This window comes from Schistocerca americana, chromosome 2, assembly GCF_021461395.2.
Source record: "Schistocerca americana isolate TAMUIC-IGC-003095 chromosome 2, iqSchAmer2.1, whole genome shotgun sequence".
Taxonomy (NCBI): domain Eukaryota; kingdom Metazoa; phylum Arthropoda; class Insecta; order Orthoptera; family Acrididae; genus Schistocerca; species Schistocerca americana.
In genome coordinates this window covers 184,874,998-184,897,499 of record NC_060120.1, presented here as the reverse complement: position 1 = coordinate 184,897,499, position 22,502 = coordinate 184,874,998, and the positions used below count along the sequence as shown (strand labels likewise).

Below are 22,502 nucleotides of genomic sequence, written 5' to 3'. Positions count from 1 at the left end.
AGTTCAGTTATACGTGCCGACATCGCAATCTGAAGATGAAATATAGGAAGTATATAAGGAAATCGAAAGGGTGATACAGTACATAACGGGTGATGAAAATCTAATAGTCCTCAGGGACTGGAATGCAGTTGTAGGGGAAGGAGTAGAAGAACAGGTTACAGGAGAATATGGGCTTGGGAGAAGGAATGGAAGGGGAGAAAGACTAATTGAGTTCTGTAATTAATAAATTTCAGCTAGTAATAGCGAATACTCTATTCATGAATCAAAAGAGTAGGTGGTATACTTGGGAAAAGGCCGGGAAATAAGGGAAGATTTCAGTTAGATTACATCATGCTCAGACAGAGATTCCGAAATCAGGCACTGGATTGTAAGATATACCCAGGAGGAGATATACATTCGTATCACAATTTACTAGCGAAGAAGTGTAGGCTGAAGTTTAGGAGATCAGTCAGGAAGAAGTAATGTGCAAAGAAGCAAGATACTGAGGTACTAAGGAATGAAGAGATTTGCTTGAAGTTCTCTGTGGCTGTAGATACTGCAAAAAGGAATAGCTCATTAGGCAGTTCAGTTGAAGAGGAATGGACATGTCTGAAAAGGGCAATCACAGAAGTTGGAGAGAAAAACATAGCCATAAAGAAGGTAACTGTGAATAAATGATGGGTAACAGAAGAAGTACTTCAGTTGATCGATGAGAGAAGGAAGCACAAAAATGTTCAGGGAAATTCAAGAATACAGAAACACAAGTCGCTAAGGAATGAAATTAACAGGATGTGCAGGGAAGCTAAGACGAAGTGGCTATATGAAAGATGTGAGGAACTCGAAAAAGAAATGATTGTTGGAAGGACTGACTCAGTGTACAGGAAAGTCAAAACAACCTTCGGTGAAATTAAAAACAATGGTGGTAATATTAAGAGTGCAACAGGAATTCCACTGTTAAATGCAGAGGCGTGAGCAGATATGTGGAAAGAGTACATTGAAAACCTCTATGAGGGGGAAGATTTGTTTGATGTGATAGAAAAAGAAATGGGAGTCGATTTTGAAGAGATAGGGGACCCAATATTAGAATCAGAATTTAACAGAGCTTTGGAGGAGTTGAGATTAAATAAGGTGGAAGGGATTGATAACATTCCCTCAGAATTTCTAAAATCATGGGGGGAGGTGGGCACAAAATGATTATTCACATTGGTGCGTAGAATGTATGAGTCTGGCGACATACCATTTGACTTCCGGAAAAATATCATCCACACAATTCCGAAGACTGCAAGAGCTGACAAGTGCGAGAATTACCGCACAATCAGCATAACAGCTCATGTATCCAACTTGCTTACAGGAATAGTATACAGAAGAATGGAAAATAAAATTGAGGATGTGCTAGATGACGATTAGTTTGGCTTTAGGAAAGGTAAAGGCACGAGAGAGGGGATTCTGACGTTGCGGTTAATAATGGAAGCAAGACTAAAGCAAAATCAAGAGACGTTCATAGGATCTGTCTAGCTTGAAAAGCGTTCAACAATGAACAATGGTGCAAGATCTTCGAAATTCTGAGAAAAATATGGGTAAGCTATAGGGAGAGACGACCAAAATATAATATGCAGAAGAGCCAAGAGGGAATAATATGAGTGGACGACCAAGAACGAAGTGATCGGATTAAAAAAGTTATGAGACAGGGGTGTAGTCTATCGCCCCTACTGGTTAGTCTGTACATCGAAGAACCAATGATGGAAATAAAAGAAAGGTTCAGGAGTGGAATCAGGTGAAAGGATATCAATGATACGATTCGCTGATGACTTTGCTATGCTGAGTGAAAGTGAAGAAGAATTGCTTATCTGCTGAATGGAATGAACAGTCTAATGAGTACAGAATGCGGAAGTAATGACAGCTAGCAGAAAAGAGACCAGCGAGAAACTTATCAGGATTGTTGGTCATGATGTAGATGAAGTTAAGGGATACTGTCACCTAGGCAGCAAAATAACCCAAGATGTATGGAGCAAGGAGGACATTAAAAGCAGACTAGCATTGGCAAAAAGGGCATTCATGGCCAAGAGAAGTCTACTAGTATCAAACACAGGCCTTTATTTGCGGAAGAAATTTCTGAGAATTTACATTGTATGGCACTGAAACATGGATTGTAGAAAAAACCGGAACAGAAGAAAATCGAAGCATTTGAGATGTGGCGCTACAGATGAATGTTGGAAATTAGGTGCACTGATAAGGTAAGTACCGAGGAGGTTCTGCGCAGAATCGGAGAGGAGAGGAATATGTGGAAAACATTGACATGGAGAAGGGACATGATGATACGACATTTTTTAAGACATCAGGGAATGACTTCCATGGTACTAAAGGGAACTGTAGAGGGTAAGAACTGTAGAGGAAGACAGAGATTGGAATACGCCTGGCAAATAACTGAGGACGTAGGTTGCAAAGTTGCACGTGATACTCTGAGATGAAGAAGTTGGCACAGGAGAGCATTTCGTGGCGGGCTGCATCATCAGACCAGTCAGAAGACTGATGACTCAAAAAAAAAAAAAAAAAAAAAAAAAAAATATGTACAAAAGCCAAGAGGGAACAATAGAAGTGGAAGATCAAGAACGAAATGTTCGGTTTAAAGAGGGTGTAAGATAGGGATGTGTCTTTCGCCCCTCCTGTTCAATCTATAGATGGGATAACATGCAACCAGCAGAAAAATGCTGCTATCAGAGTACAAAAAAGTGAACATCCTACTGCTTAAAAAACTGACTGAATAGTAGGTATCAGCTGACTCATTCCACCTCCTTCAGTATCTTTAAAAATTTCCCCAAAATTTGTCCCTATCTCGGCGGATGGCAACTAACGCATCCCCTACTGTGCTTGAGTTAGATATCGTAAACCAAGCATATATTTCAGAAATTTTCCGACTTCTCATTGAGAAATGGCACAATCAGAAGCATGTCCAAGTTCGACTATCTTCCGATACCATGCGTGATCTAGTGGAAACTGCAGCTTTTAATGTTAACGGTTGGAAACATGTTCTTTGCCGCCACATGAACTGCACCTTCAAAATCCAAGATTAATGGTTCAGGGTTAAAATTTTTAGTTCAGAAACTACGAATACCATTCCATATACATTCATATGATACAGTTTTTCATAACATTAAACAAAAAGCAAGTCGGACATATCCCAAGGTAGTATATTTATATGATGCGTAAAGCTGGTGAAAGTATTTTGGCCAAACGTAAAACGTCCCATCCGTAAATGCAGTACGCATGTTACTACACACCACCGAACACAACACACAGCAAAAGCTATGCGTGCAGTATTGGGTAGTTGAGAAACATACGAGCGTGATCAAAAGTAACGGGAATTTTGTTTTTCCTTGAAGAATCTTTATTTATTGATCAACATCAACTTTGTCCCCTTCGAAGTAGCTCCCGTCAGATATAAGACACATTTACTTCTTTTTTTATCTTGTCAATGATGACAAAACGACGTCCTTTCATAGTTCGGTTCTCTTCTGCCTCGGAAACAGAAAGGAGGTGCAGGGGCCCAAGTCCAGTGAATACGTACCGTTTTGTTTGTTTGTTTGTTTGTTTGTTTTTCTTTTTTTTTTAAAAAAAAAAGAAAAGAAGCACAAACAAGCATGGAGATGTGAGCGGGAGCATTATCGTGATGCAATTTCCACAAATGGTCTTGCCACAGTTCTGGTCGTTTTCTTCGGATTGCTTCAAGCAAACAGCGCGTAACTTCCAGTTAGCATTCCATATTGAGCGTGCGACCGTAAGGAGGAAATCATGATGCACTATTCCATTGTAATCGAAGAAAACAGTGATAAGAACCTTCACATGTGATCGAACCTGTCGAACATTTTTTCGGTGTTGTATTTTCAGCCAGTTTCCTTTGGGACCATTGGGCCTTGGTTTCGACGTCATACCGGAATACCCTTGTTTCGTCGCCTGTTATAATCGTCTTTAGACCAGTATCGTCGACTTCGTTCAGCCATTCCTAAGAGATGTCTACGCGACGTCGCTTTTGGTCGAAATTCAACAATTTTGGAACGAACTTTTCTGCTACACTTTTCATGCCCAAAACATCCGAAAAAATTGGTTGGCATGAGCCAAAGGATGTTCCGACACCATCTGAAACCTCCTTGATGGGTCCGCAGCTCGTGGTCGTGCGGTAGCGTTCTCGCTTCCCACGCCCGGGTTCCCGGGTTCGATTCCCGGCGGGGTCAGGGATTTTCTCTGCCTCGTGATGACTGGGTGTTGTGTGATGTCCTTAAGTTAGTTAGGTTTAAGTAGTTCTAAGTTCTAGGGGACTGATGACCATAGATGTTAAGTCCCATAGTGCTCAGAGCCATTTGAACCATTTGAACCTCCTTGATGGGGATTCGGCGATTTGCCACAACCATTTCCTTTTCTACTTCCACACTGTTATCAGTAATTGATGTGCTAGGATGCTAGGACATTCAGGCCGGTTGTCGTCTTCTACGTCTTCTCGACCCTCTTTGAAACATTTGTGCCCCTTGTAAACTCTTGTCTTACCCTTTGCAGATTCGCCAAAGGCCATAGTCAACATTTCTAGTGCAGAGCTACACTTTATTCCAATTTTTAAAGCAAAATTTAATACAAATTCTTTGATCCATTTTTTTCGAAAGCAAAAATTCGCCTAGCAGTCAAAAACAAGTATAACCTTTCCGACTGTCAGCAGATTTAAAACAGCTGAAAATGCAGACATACATCAGAAACATGTGTACCAACAAAAATATAATCGGATGTATAAAGCCTGAGAAATTAAAAAATTCCCGTTACTTTTTGATCACACCTGTACGTAGTAGGCAACTAGAAACCGTCCTGAAGAGAACCGCAGCAACTCCGTCGAAATGTCGACAATTTAGTTGTTTTAGTAGTTTACAATGTCGTTCGGCTCTTGTAACTGCAGTTTGGTTTCTGTACAGGTTGTAAATAGCCTTTTGCTCCCTGTATTTTATCCCTGCTACAGGCAGAACTTCAAAGCGTATATTCCAGTAAACAGTGTCAATAGCCTTATCTAATTGTATAAATGCTGCAGACGTAAGTTTGCCTTTCATTAACGTACCTTCTAAGCTAAGCTGCATGATGACTATTACCTTGCGTCTTCCTACATTTCTCCGGAACCCAAACTGGTCTTTCCCGAGTTTGGCTTCCGTTTTTATGCACATAATTATTATCAGTATTTTGCAACCGTAACTTATTAGACTAATAGATCTGTGGTATTCACACCTGTCAGTATGTGTCTTCTTTGGAATTGGAATTATCACATTCTTCTAGAAATCTGAGTGTATCTCACCTGTCTCATATATCTTGCTCACCTTTTTGAACAGTTTTGTCGTGACTGGATCTCACAATGATCTCAAGAATTATGAGGACTCCGCGAGCCTTGTTTCGACTTAGGCCTTTCAATGCTGTGTCAAATTCTCTCACAATGTCATATCTGCCTGTTCAACTTTATCTACTTCATCTTCTCTTTTTATGGTATTGCTTTCAGGTTCATTTCCCTTGTGCTGAGACTAAATTATTAGAATTAGATAAAGGCTGTACAAGAACACTTCCATCTGTTAGCGTCTACGCTGTCTGCAGCTGCTTTCTGCTCAGTGTCAACTTCCATCATAATTTGCGATATAATTTATACAGCAGCGACAAGGGACACCACACACACACACACACACACACACACACACACACACACACACACACACACACACACACAAGCAGACATGCACTTACCCTGAAGGACATCTCGAGGTTCTCGCCACCCCAGATGTCCATCTGGTCGTCGTACCCGCCGAGCTCGAAGAAGTAGTCGCGGTCCATGGCGAACAGTCCCCCAGCCATCGCGGGAGTGCTGCAAAAGAAAGACCACCATTCATTATTACTTCTTCTTCTTCAATATTATAATAATAATAATAATAATAATAATAATAATAATAGTAACAGTAATAATGTGCAGTATGGGAAAACCTCACCGGTTACTCACTTCAACTACTTAGGATAAACCATCCAATCCACAGGACTGAACACAATGGCCAGTACAGAAAGAATATTCAAACTGCAAAAGGCGTACTAACTGATGAAGAATCGCTACAACAAAAGAGCACTATCTAGTAATGGAAAACAACGGCATTAGAACACGACTGTTTAATCAGAAGCCTTGTATATGCATAACCACAGTAATTAGAGAGATGACGAAAAGTTATAGCAACCAGAAACAAGAACGGAAAATACTTAGAAAAATCCGCGGCATTGTTATCCGGGCTGGAACTTGAGTCAGAGAACCCGCAAAGAATCTGTACGAACACACGGACAACACCACAGATAAATTTGGGAAAAGACTTCTACACTTCTACAGTCAAGTATCTTGGATGTCTGAAAACAGAATCACCAAGAATTTTTTTTTAAATCGTTAAGGTAAGAAAGTTGAAGACCGACTGGACAGAAGAAACACAAGAAGACCTGGAACTATTGAAAATCTCAGGAGAATAAATTAAGACCAGGAAACAATTAAGAAATAACATCAGCAACAAGACAACTACACAAATCTCAAGAACAGAAACAACAGAGAAAAAGGGACAGAGGAAAGATAGACAAACACAGTGAACTTATGAAGTTTTGGGAAGAAAAGAAGAAAGGAAGGGAAGCTGTGAGTGGCTAAGTTCACAAGTTCTTTTCACGAGGAATGATTGAAAATAACAAAACATATAATGTGAACGACCTCAGTAATGATCATATCGATTTGATAGCATAGAATAAATGCTCGACGTTTGTAGCTGTGCATATAGAAACTAAAGGATTTTCGACAGCCACACAGGATCGAAGTCACTACGATCAGAAATACCAGAAATATACGGTTCAAATAGCTCTAAGCACTCTGGGACTTAACATCCGAGGTCATCAGTCCCCTAGAACTTAGAACTACTTAAACCTAACTAACCTAAGGACATCACACACATCCATGACCGAGGCAGGATTCGAACCTGCGACCGTAGCAGCTGCGTGGTTCCGGACTGAAGCGCCTAGAACCGCTCGGCCACAGCGGCCGGCCAGAAATATATTCTGGAGGGGCAAGGAGTATATTATAGCCGCAGGATGAGTGGGGATCAGAAGGCGACTGCATCACACATTACAGCTGGCTGTAACTCCGACAGCCACACAATGTTTATGAGTCGCCTTAATGATTCAGTAGAAAAGAGGGAGCATATCGCAATGGAGACAGGCCTGTGGTAAGTGCCCGGATGCAATGGCTGTCAGCCATTCAAATTACACATATTTTGTGAAGTTCTTGAAATCTGTTTTTCTCCTGGCAAACCACCAACGATGCTACAGAGCGTCCAAGTTATAGGCACTGGCGCCAGCCACTAGGCAACTCCGACAGCAGCAAACGTGACGTTGTACGCGTAAGCGGAAAGCCTCGCGTTCGTGGGAGACATGGCGTTTCTACGCAGCAGATAGCTCCATCTTTTCCACTGACGATGGTGGCAATCAGTCGCGATCATTGGAAAACAAACAACACTGCGAGACGTTCTGCGGATGGGACGCCAGTGCACAAAGTCACTTTTGCTGCTAAGGGGGTGGCCTACTGACAGGCGCCAACGCCTGTAGCTTCCAGATGTCGGGTGACATTTCCAGAAACGGGTTACCATAATCTATTTATCTTTCAAGACACTCTCTACAACCCCTCGAAGTTTGTCGCAACATTTCTGGGATACCCAGTACGAGGTGCATTCAAGTTCTAAGGCCTCCAATTTTTTTTCTCCGAACTGGAAAGAGATAGAAACATGCGCATTGTTTTAAAACGAAGCCGCGTTCAGCGTCAATACGTCACAGAGATGGCAGCACCGATGGCAGCATGCGTGGTGTGAAACCAATTGAAATTCATCGACAGTTGAAGGAGACATGTGGTGATGGAGTCATGGATGTGTCGGAAGTGCGTTCGTGGGTGCAACAGTTTAATGAAGGCAGAACATCGTGTGACAACAAACCGAAACAACCTCGGGCTCGCACAAGCCGGTCTGACGACATGATCGAGAAAGTGGAGAGAATTGTTTTGGGGGATCGTCGAATGACTGTTGAACAGATCGTCTCCAGAGTTGGCATTTCTGTGGGCTCTGTGCACACAATCCTGCATGACGACCTGAAAATGCGGAAAGTGTCATCCAGGTGGGTGCCACGAATGCTGACGGACGACCACACGGCTGCCCGTGTGGCATGTTGCCAAGCAATGTTGACGCGCAACGACAGCATGAATGGGACTTTCTTTTCGTCGGTTGTGACAATGGATGAGACGTGGATGCCATTTTTCAATCCAGAAACAAAGCGCCAGTCAGCTCAATGGAGGCACACAGATTCATCGCCACCAAAAAAATTTCGGGTAACTGCCAGCGCTGAAAAAATGATGGTGTCCATGTTCTGGGACAGTGAGGGCGTAATCCTTACCCATTGCGTTCCAAAGGGCACTACGGTAACAGGTGCATCCTACGAAAATGTTTTGAAGAACAAATTCGTTCCTGCACTGCAACAAAAACGTCCGGGAAGGGCTGCGCGTGTGCTGTTTCACCAAGACAACGCACCCGCACATCGAGCTAACGTTACGCAACAGTTTCTTCGTGATAACAACTTTGAAGTGATTCCTCATGCTCCCTTCTCACCTGACCTGGCTCCTAGTGACTTTTGGCTTTTTCCAACAATGAAAGACACTCTCCGTGGCCGCACATTCACCAGCCGCGCTGCTATTGCCTCAGCGATTTTCCAGTGGTCAAAACAGACTCCTAAAGAAGCCTTCGCCGCTGCGTTGGAATCATGGCGTCAGCGTTGTGAAAAATGTGTAGGTCTGCAGGGCGATTACGTCGAGAAGTAACGCCAGTTTCATCGATTTCGGGTGAGTGGTTAATTAGAAATAAATCGGAGGCCTTAGAACTTGAATGCACCTCGTATATTTTTCATTCATACGTGGCAAATATACCAACGCCACCTGTTGGCAGTTACCTTGCAGGCTATATAAACAACGTGGATTCTACGAAATTACTACTTTATCCTGTGATGTAGCATACAAATTTTGCTAATAACCTGGAAGATCTACTTTTACGTGACACAATCAGTTATGTTTCTAGCACATTTCATGTTTGATGGTATGGTATAGCAACAACGTTCTATTTCGTAGAGTATATGTTGGAAATTTGTGGTAAGGTCATCGGTCCCTAAGCTTACACGCTACTTAATCGAACTTAAACTAGCTTACGCTAAGAACAACACACACACACACACACACACACACACACACACACACACACACATGCCCGAGGGAGGACTCGAACCTCCGACGGGGGGGAGCCGCGCGGTCCGTGCAAGGCGCCCCAGACCGCTCGGCTACCCCGCGCGGTAGTATATGTTGATTAGTTATTTTATTTCCGTCTACAGATCTAAGGATGGTTCATGTTGAATCGAAACTGTTTATTAAGAAAAATAATGAGATATAGACACAAGAAAAAATCTAGTTTTATAACAAGAGATTGCGGATCTTCTCCAAGGCCGTTATATAATATTTTACAGGTTGCCTGAATGTTCATCAAACAACGAACGTATGCGTGCAACTGTATTAACGTCGTTGTTGTCATCTTGGAAGACGGAGAACTCACAACGTACTCATCCTGAAGATGAGGGAATCATTTGATGCCAAGAATGTGAAACTTCTTTATTTAAATGCGTGTGTCTGTATTGAAATTGCGCAATGACTCAGACCCACAATATCCTAGCGCAACGCAATCTGACTGTTCAAAAAAAAAAAAAAAAAAAAAAAAGAAAACGCGAACTACTGCAATACAGCTAGCGTCAATACTGCCAGTTAAATAAAAGATTCTAACTAATAAAGCCACTAAGTACTAATGGGCATGTGGTTAGCAAAGTAAAGATTTTGTTGCAAGCTAAATAATGTATTTTTTTTTTACCTTAATAATGTGACATCCAGTTCAGACACTAATATAAATCGTCACTGACATCTGGTACATAGGTATATAATCATGAATAATATTCAATCTCTAAGTCTAACATGTACAGATCGTTAGCCTAAGCTAACACTTCAGACCTCTACTCTCCACCAGTGCTAACTTCTCACATCTAACATCCATCACTGCTGGCTGTTCACCTCCAACTGCAAAACAGTATTTCCATCACTGCCGATGACTAACTTCCAACTGCCCAACAGTACTGACGATTAACTTCCAGCAACGAGTCCGACCAGCCACGGAGTCTCTTACAAAGAAAGCGCAGTCAGAGATCTAATGCAAAGCGCTACACAGCGCTGCCAACACAGAAGCAGCCCACTTACAAATGTTGAAATAACTGTATTGCTTCATTATATGAAACTTGAATGTAGGAGGTCAAGTCATGGTGCGAAAAAAACTCCCCCATATCAACACAGAACATATAACCTGAACTATATCCTTGACACACTGCAGGTTAAACACCTTATTCAATTCTGGGTGCACTCGACGTGTTGCGTAATTTGAAAAGAGTCAAAATCACTACCTGTCGGCCCACACTACACCCTTCCACATTCAGCTACTGCCGAGTTTTATGATGTTTGGCGCATTGAAGACATGCAGCTTTGTGATACTGTAAGAAATGGCCTTTTGCGAAGAACCAGCCTTAAAATTTCCTTTTCGTGCCGTTTATTGCGTTATGTCATTCTGAAATTGGGTGAGAAAGACCTGCATTCATTGACAAAGGCCAGTCGATTATTTTTTTAATTCTGTCTTTCAGTAGAAAGAAACTAGTCTCTGCGATCATGTCAGGTATATGAATGTTTTTCAGTCGCTCTCCAGGTTTGAGTGGTTTCACTGTCATATTTGTTGTCTTTTCTGCTATACATGATGCATGACTAGGTTTCTATTTTTTTTAGACACAAATAACGTATCTTATTTCGAAGATATGAAAAACTTGTATTTCTAAAAAGTGAATTATTTTGTAAATTAATTATTTATTTAGTTAAATAAGAATTTTTCATACTACTGGTATCGAAGATCAAATTTTTGTTGGTTTTGAAAGTCTAATAACTGATACTACATTGTAAATTCATGTTTAAATAAATGAACAATTGTTTTTTATTTAAATTTATTGAAGTTCTGTGTTTCTTTCCGCTGGTTTACACCCATCATCGATAATTTTTTTAATTGATTGGTGACAATCAGTTGTTCTTTAACCATATACTATCACTTCACGAATGTGTTTTTTGGGAAAAATATGTTCTTTCTTCGAATTTTTTAAACTGATGCAGTTACAGAATGTGAATCATCCTTGCAAATAGTATGTATATAGCCTACTGTATATCGCAACGGAATTTATCTTGAGGGTCACTTTTTATGCAATCATATGATTTCTCCCATTGCCACTCCATTCAGCGTTTCGGCATTTTGATCCAAGACGCAAAGTTTACTATTAAGAAAACGCACTATTTATAAACAAGGAAAAAACTGTACTAAAAGCTGCCTACTGGCAATAAAGAAAAAGAAAATAGAGGAACTCACATAACAGTGACGACAGACGATAACGGAGTGCAGTCAACAATAACTATATAATATCTCCAAGAAAGAATGATTGTTTCTGATCAAAAGTGAAAAGCCCTGGCTCAAGAGTGTCTAGCTGTTCCCAGCGAGGGTGCGAACTCGGTTACAGACTGGACGGCGTTGAAAAGAGATTGGATTAACTATGAAATTCAGTTACTAATGTGTGGACGTGAATAGTACTTAATAATAATCTAGATCTAATTATTATTGATGGAATAAATTCTGTTTCTCATCCCCTATACGTGACAGGTAATTTTCTCACAGACTGTGGAATGAAAACAGATTTGTGTGCACGGGTATAATTTGTACCTACATAACTGGTTACGTAATTTTCTGCACAATTAACCTCCAGACGAATAAATGGCTGAACAGACGTTTAAGGGCTATAGTCAAATGATTATTAAGTTACGGAGTCGCTAAAATTTGACAACGTTTTTTTCTTCTTCACGTATCCCTCAGGGCACAATTACACTCTGCTTTGAACCTCCAACGACATATCAGCTTAATTAGTTACGCATTAATTGCATCTGGAAAACTTAATCCACAGCAATACGTTACACAGCTGTAAATGATGGAAAAATCACTCTATTCAGCATACAATTAGACGAATATTACACTGAGGTGACAAAGGCCATGGTATAGCGATATGCACACGGTATAAAAGTACAGCGCATTGCCGGAGATGTCATTTGTACTCAGCTGATTCACGTGAAAAGGTTTGCCGCAAGACGGAAAATAATGCACTTTAAACGCGGAATGGTAGTTGGAGCTAGACGCACGGGACATTTCATTTCGGAAATCGTTAGGGAATTCAATATTCCTAGATCCACAGTAGCGAGAGTGTATCCAGAATACCAGATTTCAGGCATCACCTCTCACCACGGACAACGCAGTGGCAGACGGCCTCCACTTAACGACCAAGAGCAGCGGAATTAGCGTAGAGTTGTCAGTGCTAACAGACAAGCAACACTACGTGGAATAACTGCATAAACCAATGTAGGATGAACGACGAACGTATCCATTAGGACAGTGCGGCGAAATTTGGCGTTAATGGGCCATGGCAGCAGACGACCAATGCGAGAACTTTTGCTAACAGCACGAGATCGCCTTCAGCATCTCTCCTGGCTTCGTAACCTTGTAGGTTGGACCCTCGACGACTAGAAAACCGTGGCCTAGTCAGATGGGTTCCATTTCAGTTGTCAAAGGGGATGGTAGGGTTCTAGTGTGGCGCAGACACCATGAAGTCATGGACCCAAGTGTCAAGAAGGCGATGAGCAAGTTGGTGGTGGCTCCATAATGATATGGGGTGTGTTTACTTGGAATGGACTGGGTTCTTGGTCCAACTGAACGGATAATGGGGTGAAAATGATTACATTCGGCTACTTGGAGACAATTTTCAGCCATTCATGGACTTCATGTTCCCAAACAATGATTAAGTTTTTATGGATGACAATGCCCCATGCCACTGGGCCACAATTGTGCTCAATTGGTTTGAAGGACATTCTAGACAGTTCGATCAAATAGTATCGCCAGCCAGGTCGCCCAACATGAATACCGTCGATCATTTATGAGACACAACCGAGAGGTAAGTTCGTGCACAAAATCCTGCACCTGTAACACTTTTGCAATTATGGACGGCAATAGAGGCAGCATGGCTCAATATTTCTTCAGAGGACTTTCGACGACTTGTTGAGTCCATGCCACATCGAGTTGCTGCACTACGCCGGGAAAATGGAGGTCCGACACGATAATAGAAGTATCCCGTGACTTTTGTCACCTCAGTATATAAGGCTTACTTTAACTTTGGCGTACCCCTTGAGATATCATCACCTATCCCTGAGGGTAAGGTATCCTCTGGGGGTGTGTGTACCCAGCTGTATACCACTGATTTAGTAGTAGTAGTACTAGTAGTAGTAGTAGCTTTATTCATCTGTGGATCTCTTTCTACAAGGATATAGGACACGTCAAAGTATTTACAAGTTTAGACCAATGTAAAATAAGCTAATTCGTATACACATATGTTTACAGACTTCAAGTTAGACATGATCATTAGATTTACTCCTGGTATACAATACTTTTTTTTACAAATAACCTATTAAATAATGTAATGCCACACTGTTCATTCATATCTCACTATCATTCACTGCACACATTGTTTCATGACACTTCACACACACACACACACACACACACACACACACACACACACACACATACACACATACACACAAACACAGAGAGAGAGAGAGAGAGAGAGAGAGAGAGAGAGAGAGAGAGAGAGAGCGAGAGCGATATCTCTGGGCCATTTTCCGTACCGCAACTTCCCATTTGCTATCATTTAGTTGTACAACATTTTTTATCAAACCGCTACTCTGTTTTAGCTAAGTAATCCTACAATGTATAAAATGTATTGCGTAACAGGTAATTTTTAGCTGCCTTTTTAAATATATGTATTTTTGCAATTTCTTTAATTTCTTTTGGTAATTTATTGTACAGTTTTATTCCTTGGTAGAAAATGCTGTTTTGAGTTTTATGTTTATTTTTTCTTGGTAAATTTAAGTTGAGTCTATCTCTTGTTGCATGGTCATGGACAGAGCTGTTTATGCAGTAATTACCAATGTTATTTTTGATGTGTACAACTGACTGGTAAATGTATTTACATGGAGCAGTTAAAATCCCCAGTGTTTTGAACAGATCTTTGCAATGAGCTCAACTAGTATTTTAGTTTATTATTCTTGTGTCTCTTTTCTTGAGTTTGAAAATTGTGTTCACATTTTGTGCATTTGTTCCCCAAAAAAGAATGCCATAGCTAAGAATTGAGTGTACATATGAATAATATGTAACTAAAAGATAGAGCATGTTACACACTGATGATAGGATTCTAAGGGCATAACATGCTGATGACATTCTGTTTCCGAGTACCTTAGTGTGTTCACACCACTTCAACTGAGAATCAATATTCATTCCTAGCAATTTTGCATTTGTTACACAGTCTATAGAGGTGCCATCTACATTTAATTTACCACTGTCATTTTTCCTCTTCAAACTGAAATTCATGGCAATAGTTTTCTTTATGTTCAATATCACTTTATTGCTTATTGACCGATCATAAACTTCCTTGAGAGTTTCATTTGTTTTTTTCGGCAAGGAGTTCTCTTGTTTTTCAGTGACTATAATATTGCTGTCATCAGCGAAGAGAAAAAATGGCTCTGAGCACTATGGGACTTAACTTCTGAGGTCATCAGTCCCCTAGAACTTCTTAAGCCTAACTAACCAAAGGACATCACACGCAGCCATGCCCGAGGCAGGATTCGAACCTGCGACCGTAGCGGTCACGCGGTTCCAGACTGAAGCGCCTAGAACCGCTCGGCTACTCCGGCCGGCAGCGAAGAGAATTTTTCCACAAAATTATACTGGTGGGATTTGAACCAACGCTCGGAAATTTGCATTAGTTCACATTCCATGGCGCTACCGACTGTACCACAAGTTCAAAGTGAGTTTAGTTTAATAAATGGCCTCAGTTGAAAGAATGAATACGTGTTTCAACAGACAGTAAAAATACTGGTTTCAGTGGAAGAGGAAGAATGAATAATTCACTGAATACGCAAAACTTCAACGGATTGTATCGTTCAGTTGCTACGACTGGCTGGTGTCACCCAAAAGAAATGAATGATTAATAATCCAACCGATACGTTAACTGAAACTGAAAGAGTCCATTGTTTTTCCAACAGGCGACTGAATCGATTGTTTTCATTCGGGTGTTTCCATCGTTAGTGAGCATCGGCACGTCCAAATACACCTGTCACTCCTCCACGTCGAGCCACCTTACTGCAATGATTTCATACAGCCACGTGGCAAATACAGGCCATTTCACTGTCATGACGTCAGCACTCAAGGGTCTCCGGATAGCCTGGTACCAATTCTATAAGTTCTTCAAGCGTTCCACTCGGAGAGTGAGGGACATTATTTTTCAACCCAGGTATCACGTGAGAGAGAGGATCCTGAGGTGGCACACACACACACACACACACACACACACACACAGGGTAGTTTAGGGACTGACCTGTAGGGGCGCGCGAGGTCCTTTCGGCGGCGCCTCATGTCTGCGGCGGTGAGTGCGTACCAGCGGAAGTGCAGGTCCCAGTTGAAGGCGCCCCAGTGCAGCTCGAAGCTGCGCTCGTACGCGAACGTGTCCTCGTTCACGATGTCGATCACGGGGCACGCCACCACGCGCCGGTCCTCCCACACGCGACGCACCAGCGCTTCCAGCCAGCCTGCAGATGAGGTCATCCGACACACACGGTCAGCCGCAGCCGAAGCGAACACAGTAGTGGCTTTTAATCATTCCCGTTATACAAGAGGGTAGAATATTTTACCACGTTACTTCCCCCTTTACCTCTTTCTCCATTCTACTCCCGCAACATATGCAGGGGAACATCTGTGACGTCAATGTTTTTTTATTCGCCTAATATCATGATGTGAATGTTTTCAGCTACGTTCTAACATTCTGCGTGGTGTCTGTTCTATGTCGTGTCTCCCTACCACTTTCGCGCAACGACGCTCTGAGCTTGTTTTTTAGGGAATTGACTAGTTTGAACCTGGGACCTGTTGCTGGTAAGGAGTCGCCAGACCACACATGACATGTAGAGTTCAGAAGAGTTCAGTGAGACTAGCGATGATATAACCAAATACTTAATGATTTCAGCGTCAGCTCCACTGCACTCCCTGTAAAAGAATCTTAATACTAATTAAATTTAGTGGAAGGGGTTCACGGCTTTCCTATTTTTAGTTAGCTGGTAAAATAACGTCGAAAAAGCAGTTAAGTTTACCATTGGAAATTTTATTCTACTTACAAAACATTGTTTTTAAATTGCACTATTGATAACAGGAAATGTTTTAATACAGGATGATAAAAACCAACTGTGTTCAACAAAAATGTGAACGAATATTCCCTGAATGGGTTTCTAAGTTCTACAATGGATCGAAGGATGACCTAAGCCATATCACATCTATAATCTAGGTTTAAATTAAGTTTCACAAAAGGGAAAACTCTCAAAATGGTCTACAGTGACCCTCAATTATCTTTAATTACTTATCTAACTTGTCGTAAATTACAGTGGCTGATGTGGCTTCTCAATAATTGTATAACAGAAAAATCATCGCGTTTCAGATTTTAACTTACGTAACAAATGTGAATACCATGAGCTTCAATTGATGATCGCCACTAGTATTACGTAAAAAGGGGATGTAACAGATGAGACTTCTGCAGTTCTGAGTGAAGCCTTATGCGCTCAAAAATGCGGCATCGCGTGCGTTCATTACCTCGTCGGTGTTCGTCAGGGGGCAGCGGCCGACGCAGCTCCATCCAGCTCGCCGTCTCCGAAGCAACTATCTCCTAACTTCTCCTTACTACAATTTACCGAAGTTGGTTAAAAAAAAAAACTATCTGGCCGTGTTTTCATCTGACCAATCAGGGTCTCAATGTTAACCTTAAGCTCCGCCTACAAAAATTCTGTCTGTCCAATGAGAAACGTTATACTTTTCGTTGTGGGGCAATGTTTTTAAAGTTTGCAGCGTAACAGAGACGCGAAAAAGTCTCATGCTAAAACTTTCGGCTCGTGTGGCCCTTTTAGTGTTATCGTAAGATCTATACTACTGTTCTTCTGGAGGGCTCTAGCTTTTAACATGGGCTGGCGGGGGGGGGGGGGGGTGTCCTGGTGGTTATCTGGCGACGTGGGTGTCCGTCCCTTATCGTAGGGCCTTCTAGCTTAACACGGTTCTGCTCTCGGCTTCTGTTCTCGTTTCTCCCCTCGGAACTGTGTCTGTCTCACGGTGGGAAGGTATGACATGCATTTAGGCATTCTTGTGTTAGTCTGTGGTATTCCATTTGCTCACTCGTTACTCGTATTACTTTGGTTAATTTAATGTCACGATTTATTCGGAGCTATGTGACATACTACTGGATTTGCTTATCATCTCAGGGATTTCATGGAAGGTGTTGGATTTGCCTGACACCTTACAAAGTATGTGACATTTTATTACATGGGTGTATGTACTGTCATTAACATGTACATCAGTTAAAAGATTTGTGGCAGTTGTAATATCCACGACACTATGTTCTAGCCACAAGATGGTAAAATGAACTAAATATACGAACTTCAATATATATTATCGATACTACATATAAAAAAGACTGTATCGTTGAAAGATCTCTGTTGGATTCCTTTCATGTTAATTTCTCAAATCTGTTGTCATTTATGGCATACATTCCACTTCTAAATTTACTGGGGTGTTTCTGACTATCTGGGAGGAGACTGAGCAGTGGAATGTGTTACTTTTACACATAAACAAGAACGATCTGTCACACTACTACACTTTAAAACACAGTGTATATGTAATTCATGTCACACAGTCTCATACAGAACCTACATCCGCTTTCTTTTATATACTGTATATGATAAGATACTGTCATCCCCCTTCCTTTCTGTGTAAAAGGATGAATGAGCAAATGTATTTCTAACTTCATGCTTGATGGTAGCAGACATGCCTGTCTGCTAGCGAACAGTAGGACGAACGTCGGAACAGGTAGCTACGCTTTCTAAAAGCAAAGAGGTTTCTATTCTTCGTATGGTCCTGTCCCTCCCTTGTCATGTTGGTATAGGATGCTGCCTCTCTGGTCACTTCCGTTTGTATCTGTTAAGCACCCTCAGTAGGGGCCCAGGCCTGTCTGTCCTCTGCGAGCGTCTGAAGTGGTAAGATCTCTGGCTACGCGCGTCTCTGCTAAGTCCGAAGGACAATGGATTTCTTAAGTTCAGCCTAACTGAAAATTTAATCACCTTTATTTCAGGTTTAGCTCTAAAATATCTAATGTTATCTTAAATTGCAACGCAGTGTGATTCGAGTGTGAAGTTCAAAATATCTTCCAGTAGTTGCTTTGTCACTACTTTGTGAGTAAAGTGGAACCACATGTTGATGATCCGTAACTGTAACTAAGATCATCAATCTTACATGCGAATATGCGTGAGATTACAATGTCTCGTCTTGACAATATTGTTCAATACAGCAACTTTTCTTTATGTTCAACCCATGTGGGATGTACTTTCTGAGACCCAGTACTACATGCTTATACAATTGTTTGACCCATCAGGTTAATAGTAAGACGATAGTAACCAGTTCGAGGTTTTTCTTTTGTAAATTGCGTTTCGATGTAATTTATCTTAATTATCGAAATTATTGTGGAGTTACACTCTTTGTGTGAACCAAGTTCACCACGTGAAACATGTGGTGTAATCATCAAAGTAGCCCTCAGCTATTCTTTTCAGGAAGATTTCACAGAGAGTTAGTATGAATTTAGTATACCAGTGTGTGGTAATTTCATAGCGGACAGGATTGCGCTACGAACGTAACTTCTTTGGGTGAAAATTCAATCGGTTGGTTGTGGTTAATTTCCTCCTGCGTATGTCTCAACGTTCTTCGTGTGTTATTTTATGAATGCAGTGTTGTATGCAGTCTCCTAATCTTGGCTCCGTATTTGATGTGTTCCGTAAGATTACAAACTCACATTTTCACAATCCTAAATAAGGCACCAGTTTAGTTACGAATCAGGTTTAATATGCTGAAATTTTGACGGAACAATGATCAATGTTAAAATAAATGTCCAAATATAAACTGATTTATTTCTTTTTATTTAAATTCTCTTTTTATATATATATCACCAGTTGTCGTAAGGTGACTATTAAAAGATTATAATTAAAGTTAGTCTAGTTGGGAATTTGGTAAGCTAGACTGGATACCTGGTGAAACAGTTGCTCAGTAATGCAAGGTTAACTTCCCCAGATAGCTCACAGCTTTTAACCCGCTTTTATTGTCTTGAATATCAGCACCGCTTTCAGAACAACTTACTGCATCAACTTTACATCGTGTAAAAATGACGATAATTATTTCATTATTTCTGTAATAATGTAATTTCTGTGTGAATTAAAACTATTATCAGAGAACTACATTCATAGACAACGATAATTATAATCTTTTTCTGTTATCTGTGTTAACTGTGGTTCAGTTGTTCTTCCTGTGCTAACCGAAGAACTGTTCGGACGTGAGACGTGTGAGGCCTGTAAAGAGAAAGCCTGTAACTATATTGTTAATTATTATTTGTAAAACAGAGTCGCTATTGTCTAGACGTGGATTTGTATTTATTTAAAGTGTAATCCAATCAAATTAATGTTTTTAATTGTTAATTTTCAGCTCCACAATTAGGAGCGCTGCCATTAGCGCTAGTAACTTACAGCGGAGGCGGAGTACTTACACCGGAGTTTTCTAGTAGCTGGTATAAAAAATATGAAGCATTTTTCATTAAGAATAATTTTAAATGCTAAAGAATAGAGAGCAAAAGGCTTAAAGACTTATCTGAATATATTAACTTGATATAAAAGCCGGCCGCGGTGGTCTCGCGGTTCTAGGCGCGCAGTCCGGAACCGTTCGACTGCTACGGTAGCAGGTTCGAATCCTGCTTCGGGCATGGATGTGTGTGATGTCCTTAGGTTAGTTAGGTTTAAGTAGTTCTAAGTTCTAGGGGCCTGATAACCACAGCAGTTGAGTCCCATAGTGCTCAGAGCCATTTGAACCATTTGATATAAAAGGAATCAAGAATAACAATAGACAAATTGACTATCGTCTGTCTGCCGCCATCTTAGCAAAAATATCTCCGCGACAGTTTTGAATCTAGAATTTTAACAAACATAAATGTTGTTAGATATAAATGAATGGAAATAAATGTGCACCGGTGGTCCCGGATCTACTTTAAAAGACAGAATTCATCTCAGGTTGAATCTTTAAAAACAGTGTTCACAGCACGTTACGTAATATCAATTTCTTATTTCCTGATGTATGAAGCCTAATTATTTCGGATGATTTACATGAAATATTTTAATAGGAGACATACGTCAGTGTTGTGCGCGGGTAGTATTTTGTGACTAAATGTTAGCTTTGCTAGGGAAAAGTGCTTCCATCTTAAGTAGCTGTTGCGTAAAATCTGATAAATGATATGCAATTTAGTGCCACTCACACGACTTTACTGACAACATTTATACACAACGTCAAGTGGAGATTTCTTTAGCAGAGTGACAAATATTAGCCGGGATAATCATTTTTGAGATCAAACGAATTGTTACGCTGACAATAGGTAACTGGATTTATATTTTTTTAGATTTACCTTAAATATCATTTATAAGTAATTAATCACGAAATTCTATAAACCGGTTCCGCCACACAGTTTAATCTTGTAATGCTACTCACAACTGTTACGGTTTGGTATACAGGAAACTGATGGTGTTCTGTCTACTGAAACTGGTTGTCAAATAAAAAATTTTATCATCAGCTTGAGGTGGTAATCATAAATTTTTTCAAAAACTTCTGTAAAGTTTGGAAAGAACAAGAAAGGTACTGACGGAAATATAGTTGTGAGGGGGAGTGCTGCTAAGGAAGTGTAGTCGGTAGAAACTAGCTCGTGGAACGCAAAGGTTGCACAATCGAAGTCCAGACCGGTAAACAGATTTAACCCATCACTCCCAAAATAAAACATTCAACCATTATGAATGAGGAACACTACGACTGTGATGAATAAAGGTTTCTAGAAACGACTGCAGCCAGTCACGTTTCGGTTTATTGTTGAGTTTCTATTTACAGTGACGGGTTTTGTATCGCCTAGCGGTTCATCATGACAGGGTACATATCTGTAATGGTTGCATGTTTGCAGCGTTGTTGGGGTCGTGTAGCAGTGGCCAGACGTAAAAACGAAACATCTAAGCATTGAACGTAGCGAGAATTATTTACATTATTTGTGTAATAATGAATATAGTACAGTACAAATAGACATATACTGACTGCCGCCAATTTGCAACGCGAGTGCTCAACAAAGAAAGTTTGTGCCCGTACATAAATTCTTTGAACAAAAACTTTAGTCAGGCTCTTTGGTTTATTTACGTTTTGTAAAGCCCGCGGACGTTGTTACCTGTAGCAGAGTGCTATAAAATTAACGTTATTGGAAAACAAGCATTATGTTTTCCAGAATAACGTGTGCACCAAGAGCAAACTAACAGATACTAATAACTGTAAGTAATGCATTTAAGTAGATCTTTATGTAAAAAATTCTTGCTACATTCAGTACTTGCATGTTTCGTTTTTCACATCTTGTCACAGCCACACGACCCCCACAATGCTGAAAATATGCAATAAATATGTACCACCTGATGATGAATCGCTTGGCGATTCGAAACCTGTAGTGGTACGAGGGTAATCCCAAAACTACGGTCTCCTACTTTTTTGTAAGTGCAGAACTCTGCTTCTGCGGCAGTTGGTCACACTGTTACGAAGAGTGCTTCACGCGCTGTGTGTAAACACGCGCACGCCGCGCTGACGCGTTCGGTCTTGGCCTGGCAGCCGTTGAGAATGGAGCTGCCGTTGGATGTTACCGCCAAGTGCGAATTGCTCGCAGTTATTCGGTTTTTCAACTCAAAGGGCACTGCGCCGATTGAAATCCATCGCCAATTGACGGAAGTGTACGGTGAGTCGTGCATGGATGTCAAAAATGTTCGTAAGTGGTGTAGAGAGTTTGCAGCTGGTCGGACCGAAATTCACGACGAACAAAGGAGCGGGAGACCGTCAATTTCTGAGGAGACAGTGTTGAAGGTTGACCAAAGCATGCGTGAAGATCAGCATCCAGGGTGATCCACCCTGGATGAGCTCTGCACGTTGGTTCCTGAGGTTTCCCGAAGCACCGCTCACAGAATTTTAACGGAAACATTCAACTACCGGAAGGTGTGCGCAAGATGGGTGCCACGCATGCTGACTGAGGACCACATGCGGCAACGAACTGATGCTTCCCGCGCATTTCTTCACCACCTTGCAGCCGAACAGGACAACCCTCTGCACTCA

At 41.1% G+C, this 22,502-nt stretch overlaps 1 protein-coding gene across 1 annotated transcript in view; it reads right to left on the bottom strand.

Annotated features, from left to right (window-relative positions):
* The window catches only part of LOC124595059 (polypeptide N-acetylgalactosaminyltransferase 1-like), a 323,552-nt gene that overhangs the window by 80,154 nt on the left and 220,896 nt on the right, over positions 1 to 22,502 (bottom strand). The window contains exons 7-8 of the mRNA XM_047133626.1: positions 15,634 to 15,844; positions 5,740 to 5,857 (exon numbers count right to left, since the gene is read on the bottom strand). Of these exons, the coding sequence (XP_046989582.1) occupies positions 5,740 to 5,857; positions 15,634 to 15,844 (329 nt within the window). The remainder of the gene's footprint in view (positions 1 to 5,739; positions 5,858 to 15,633; positions 15,845 to 22,502) is intronic.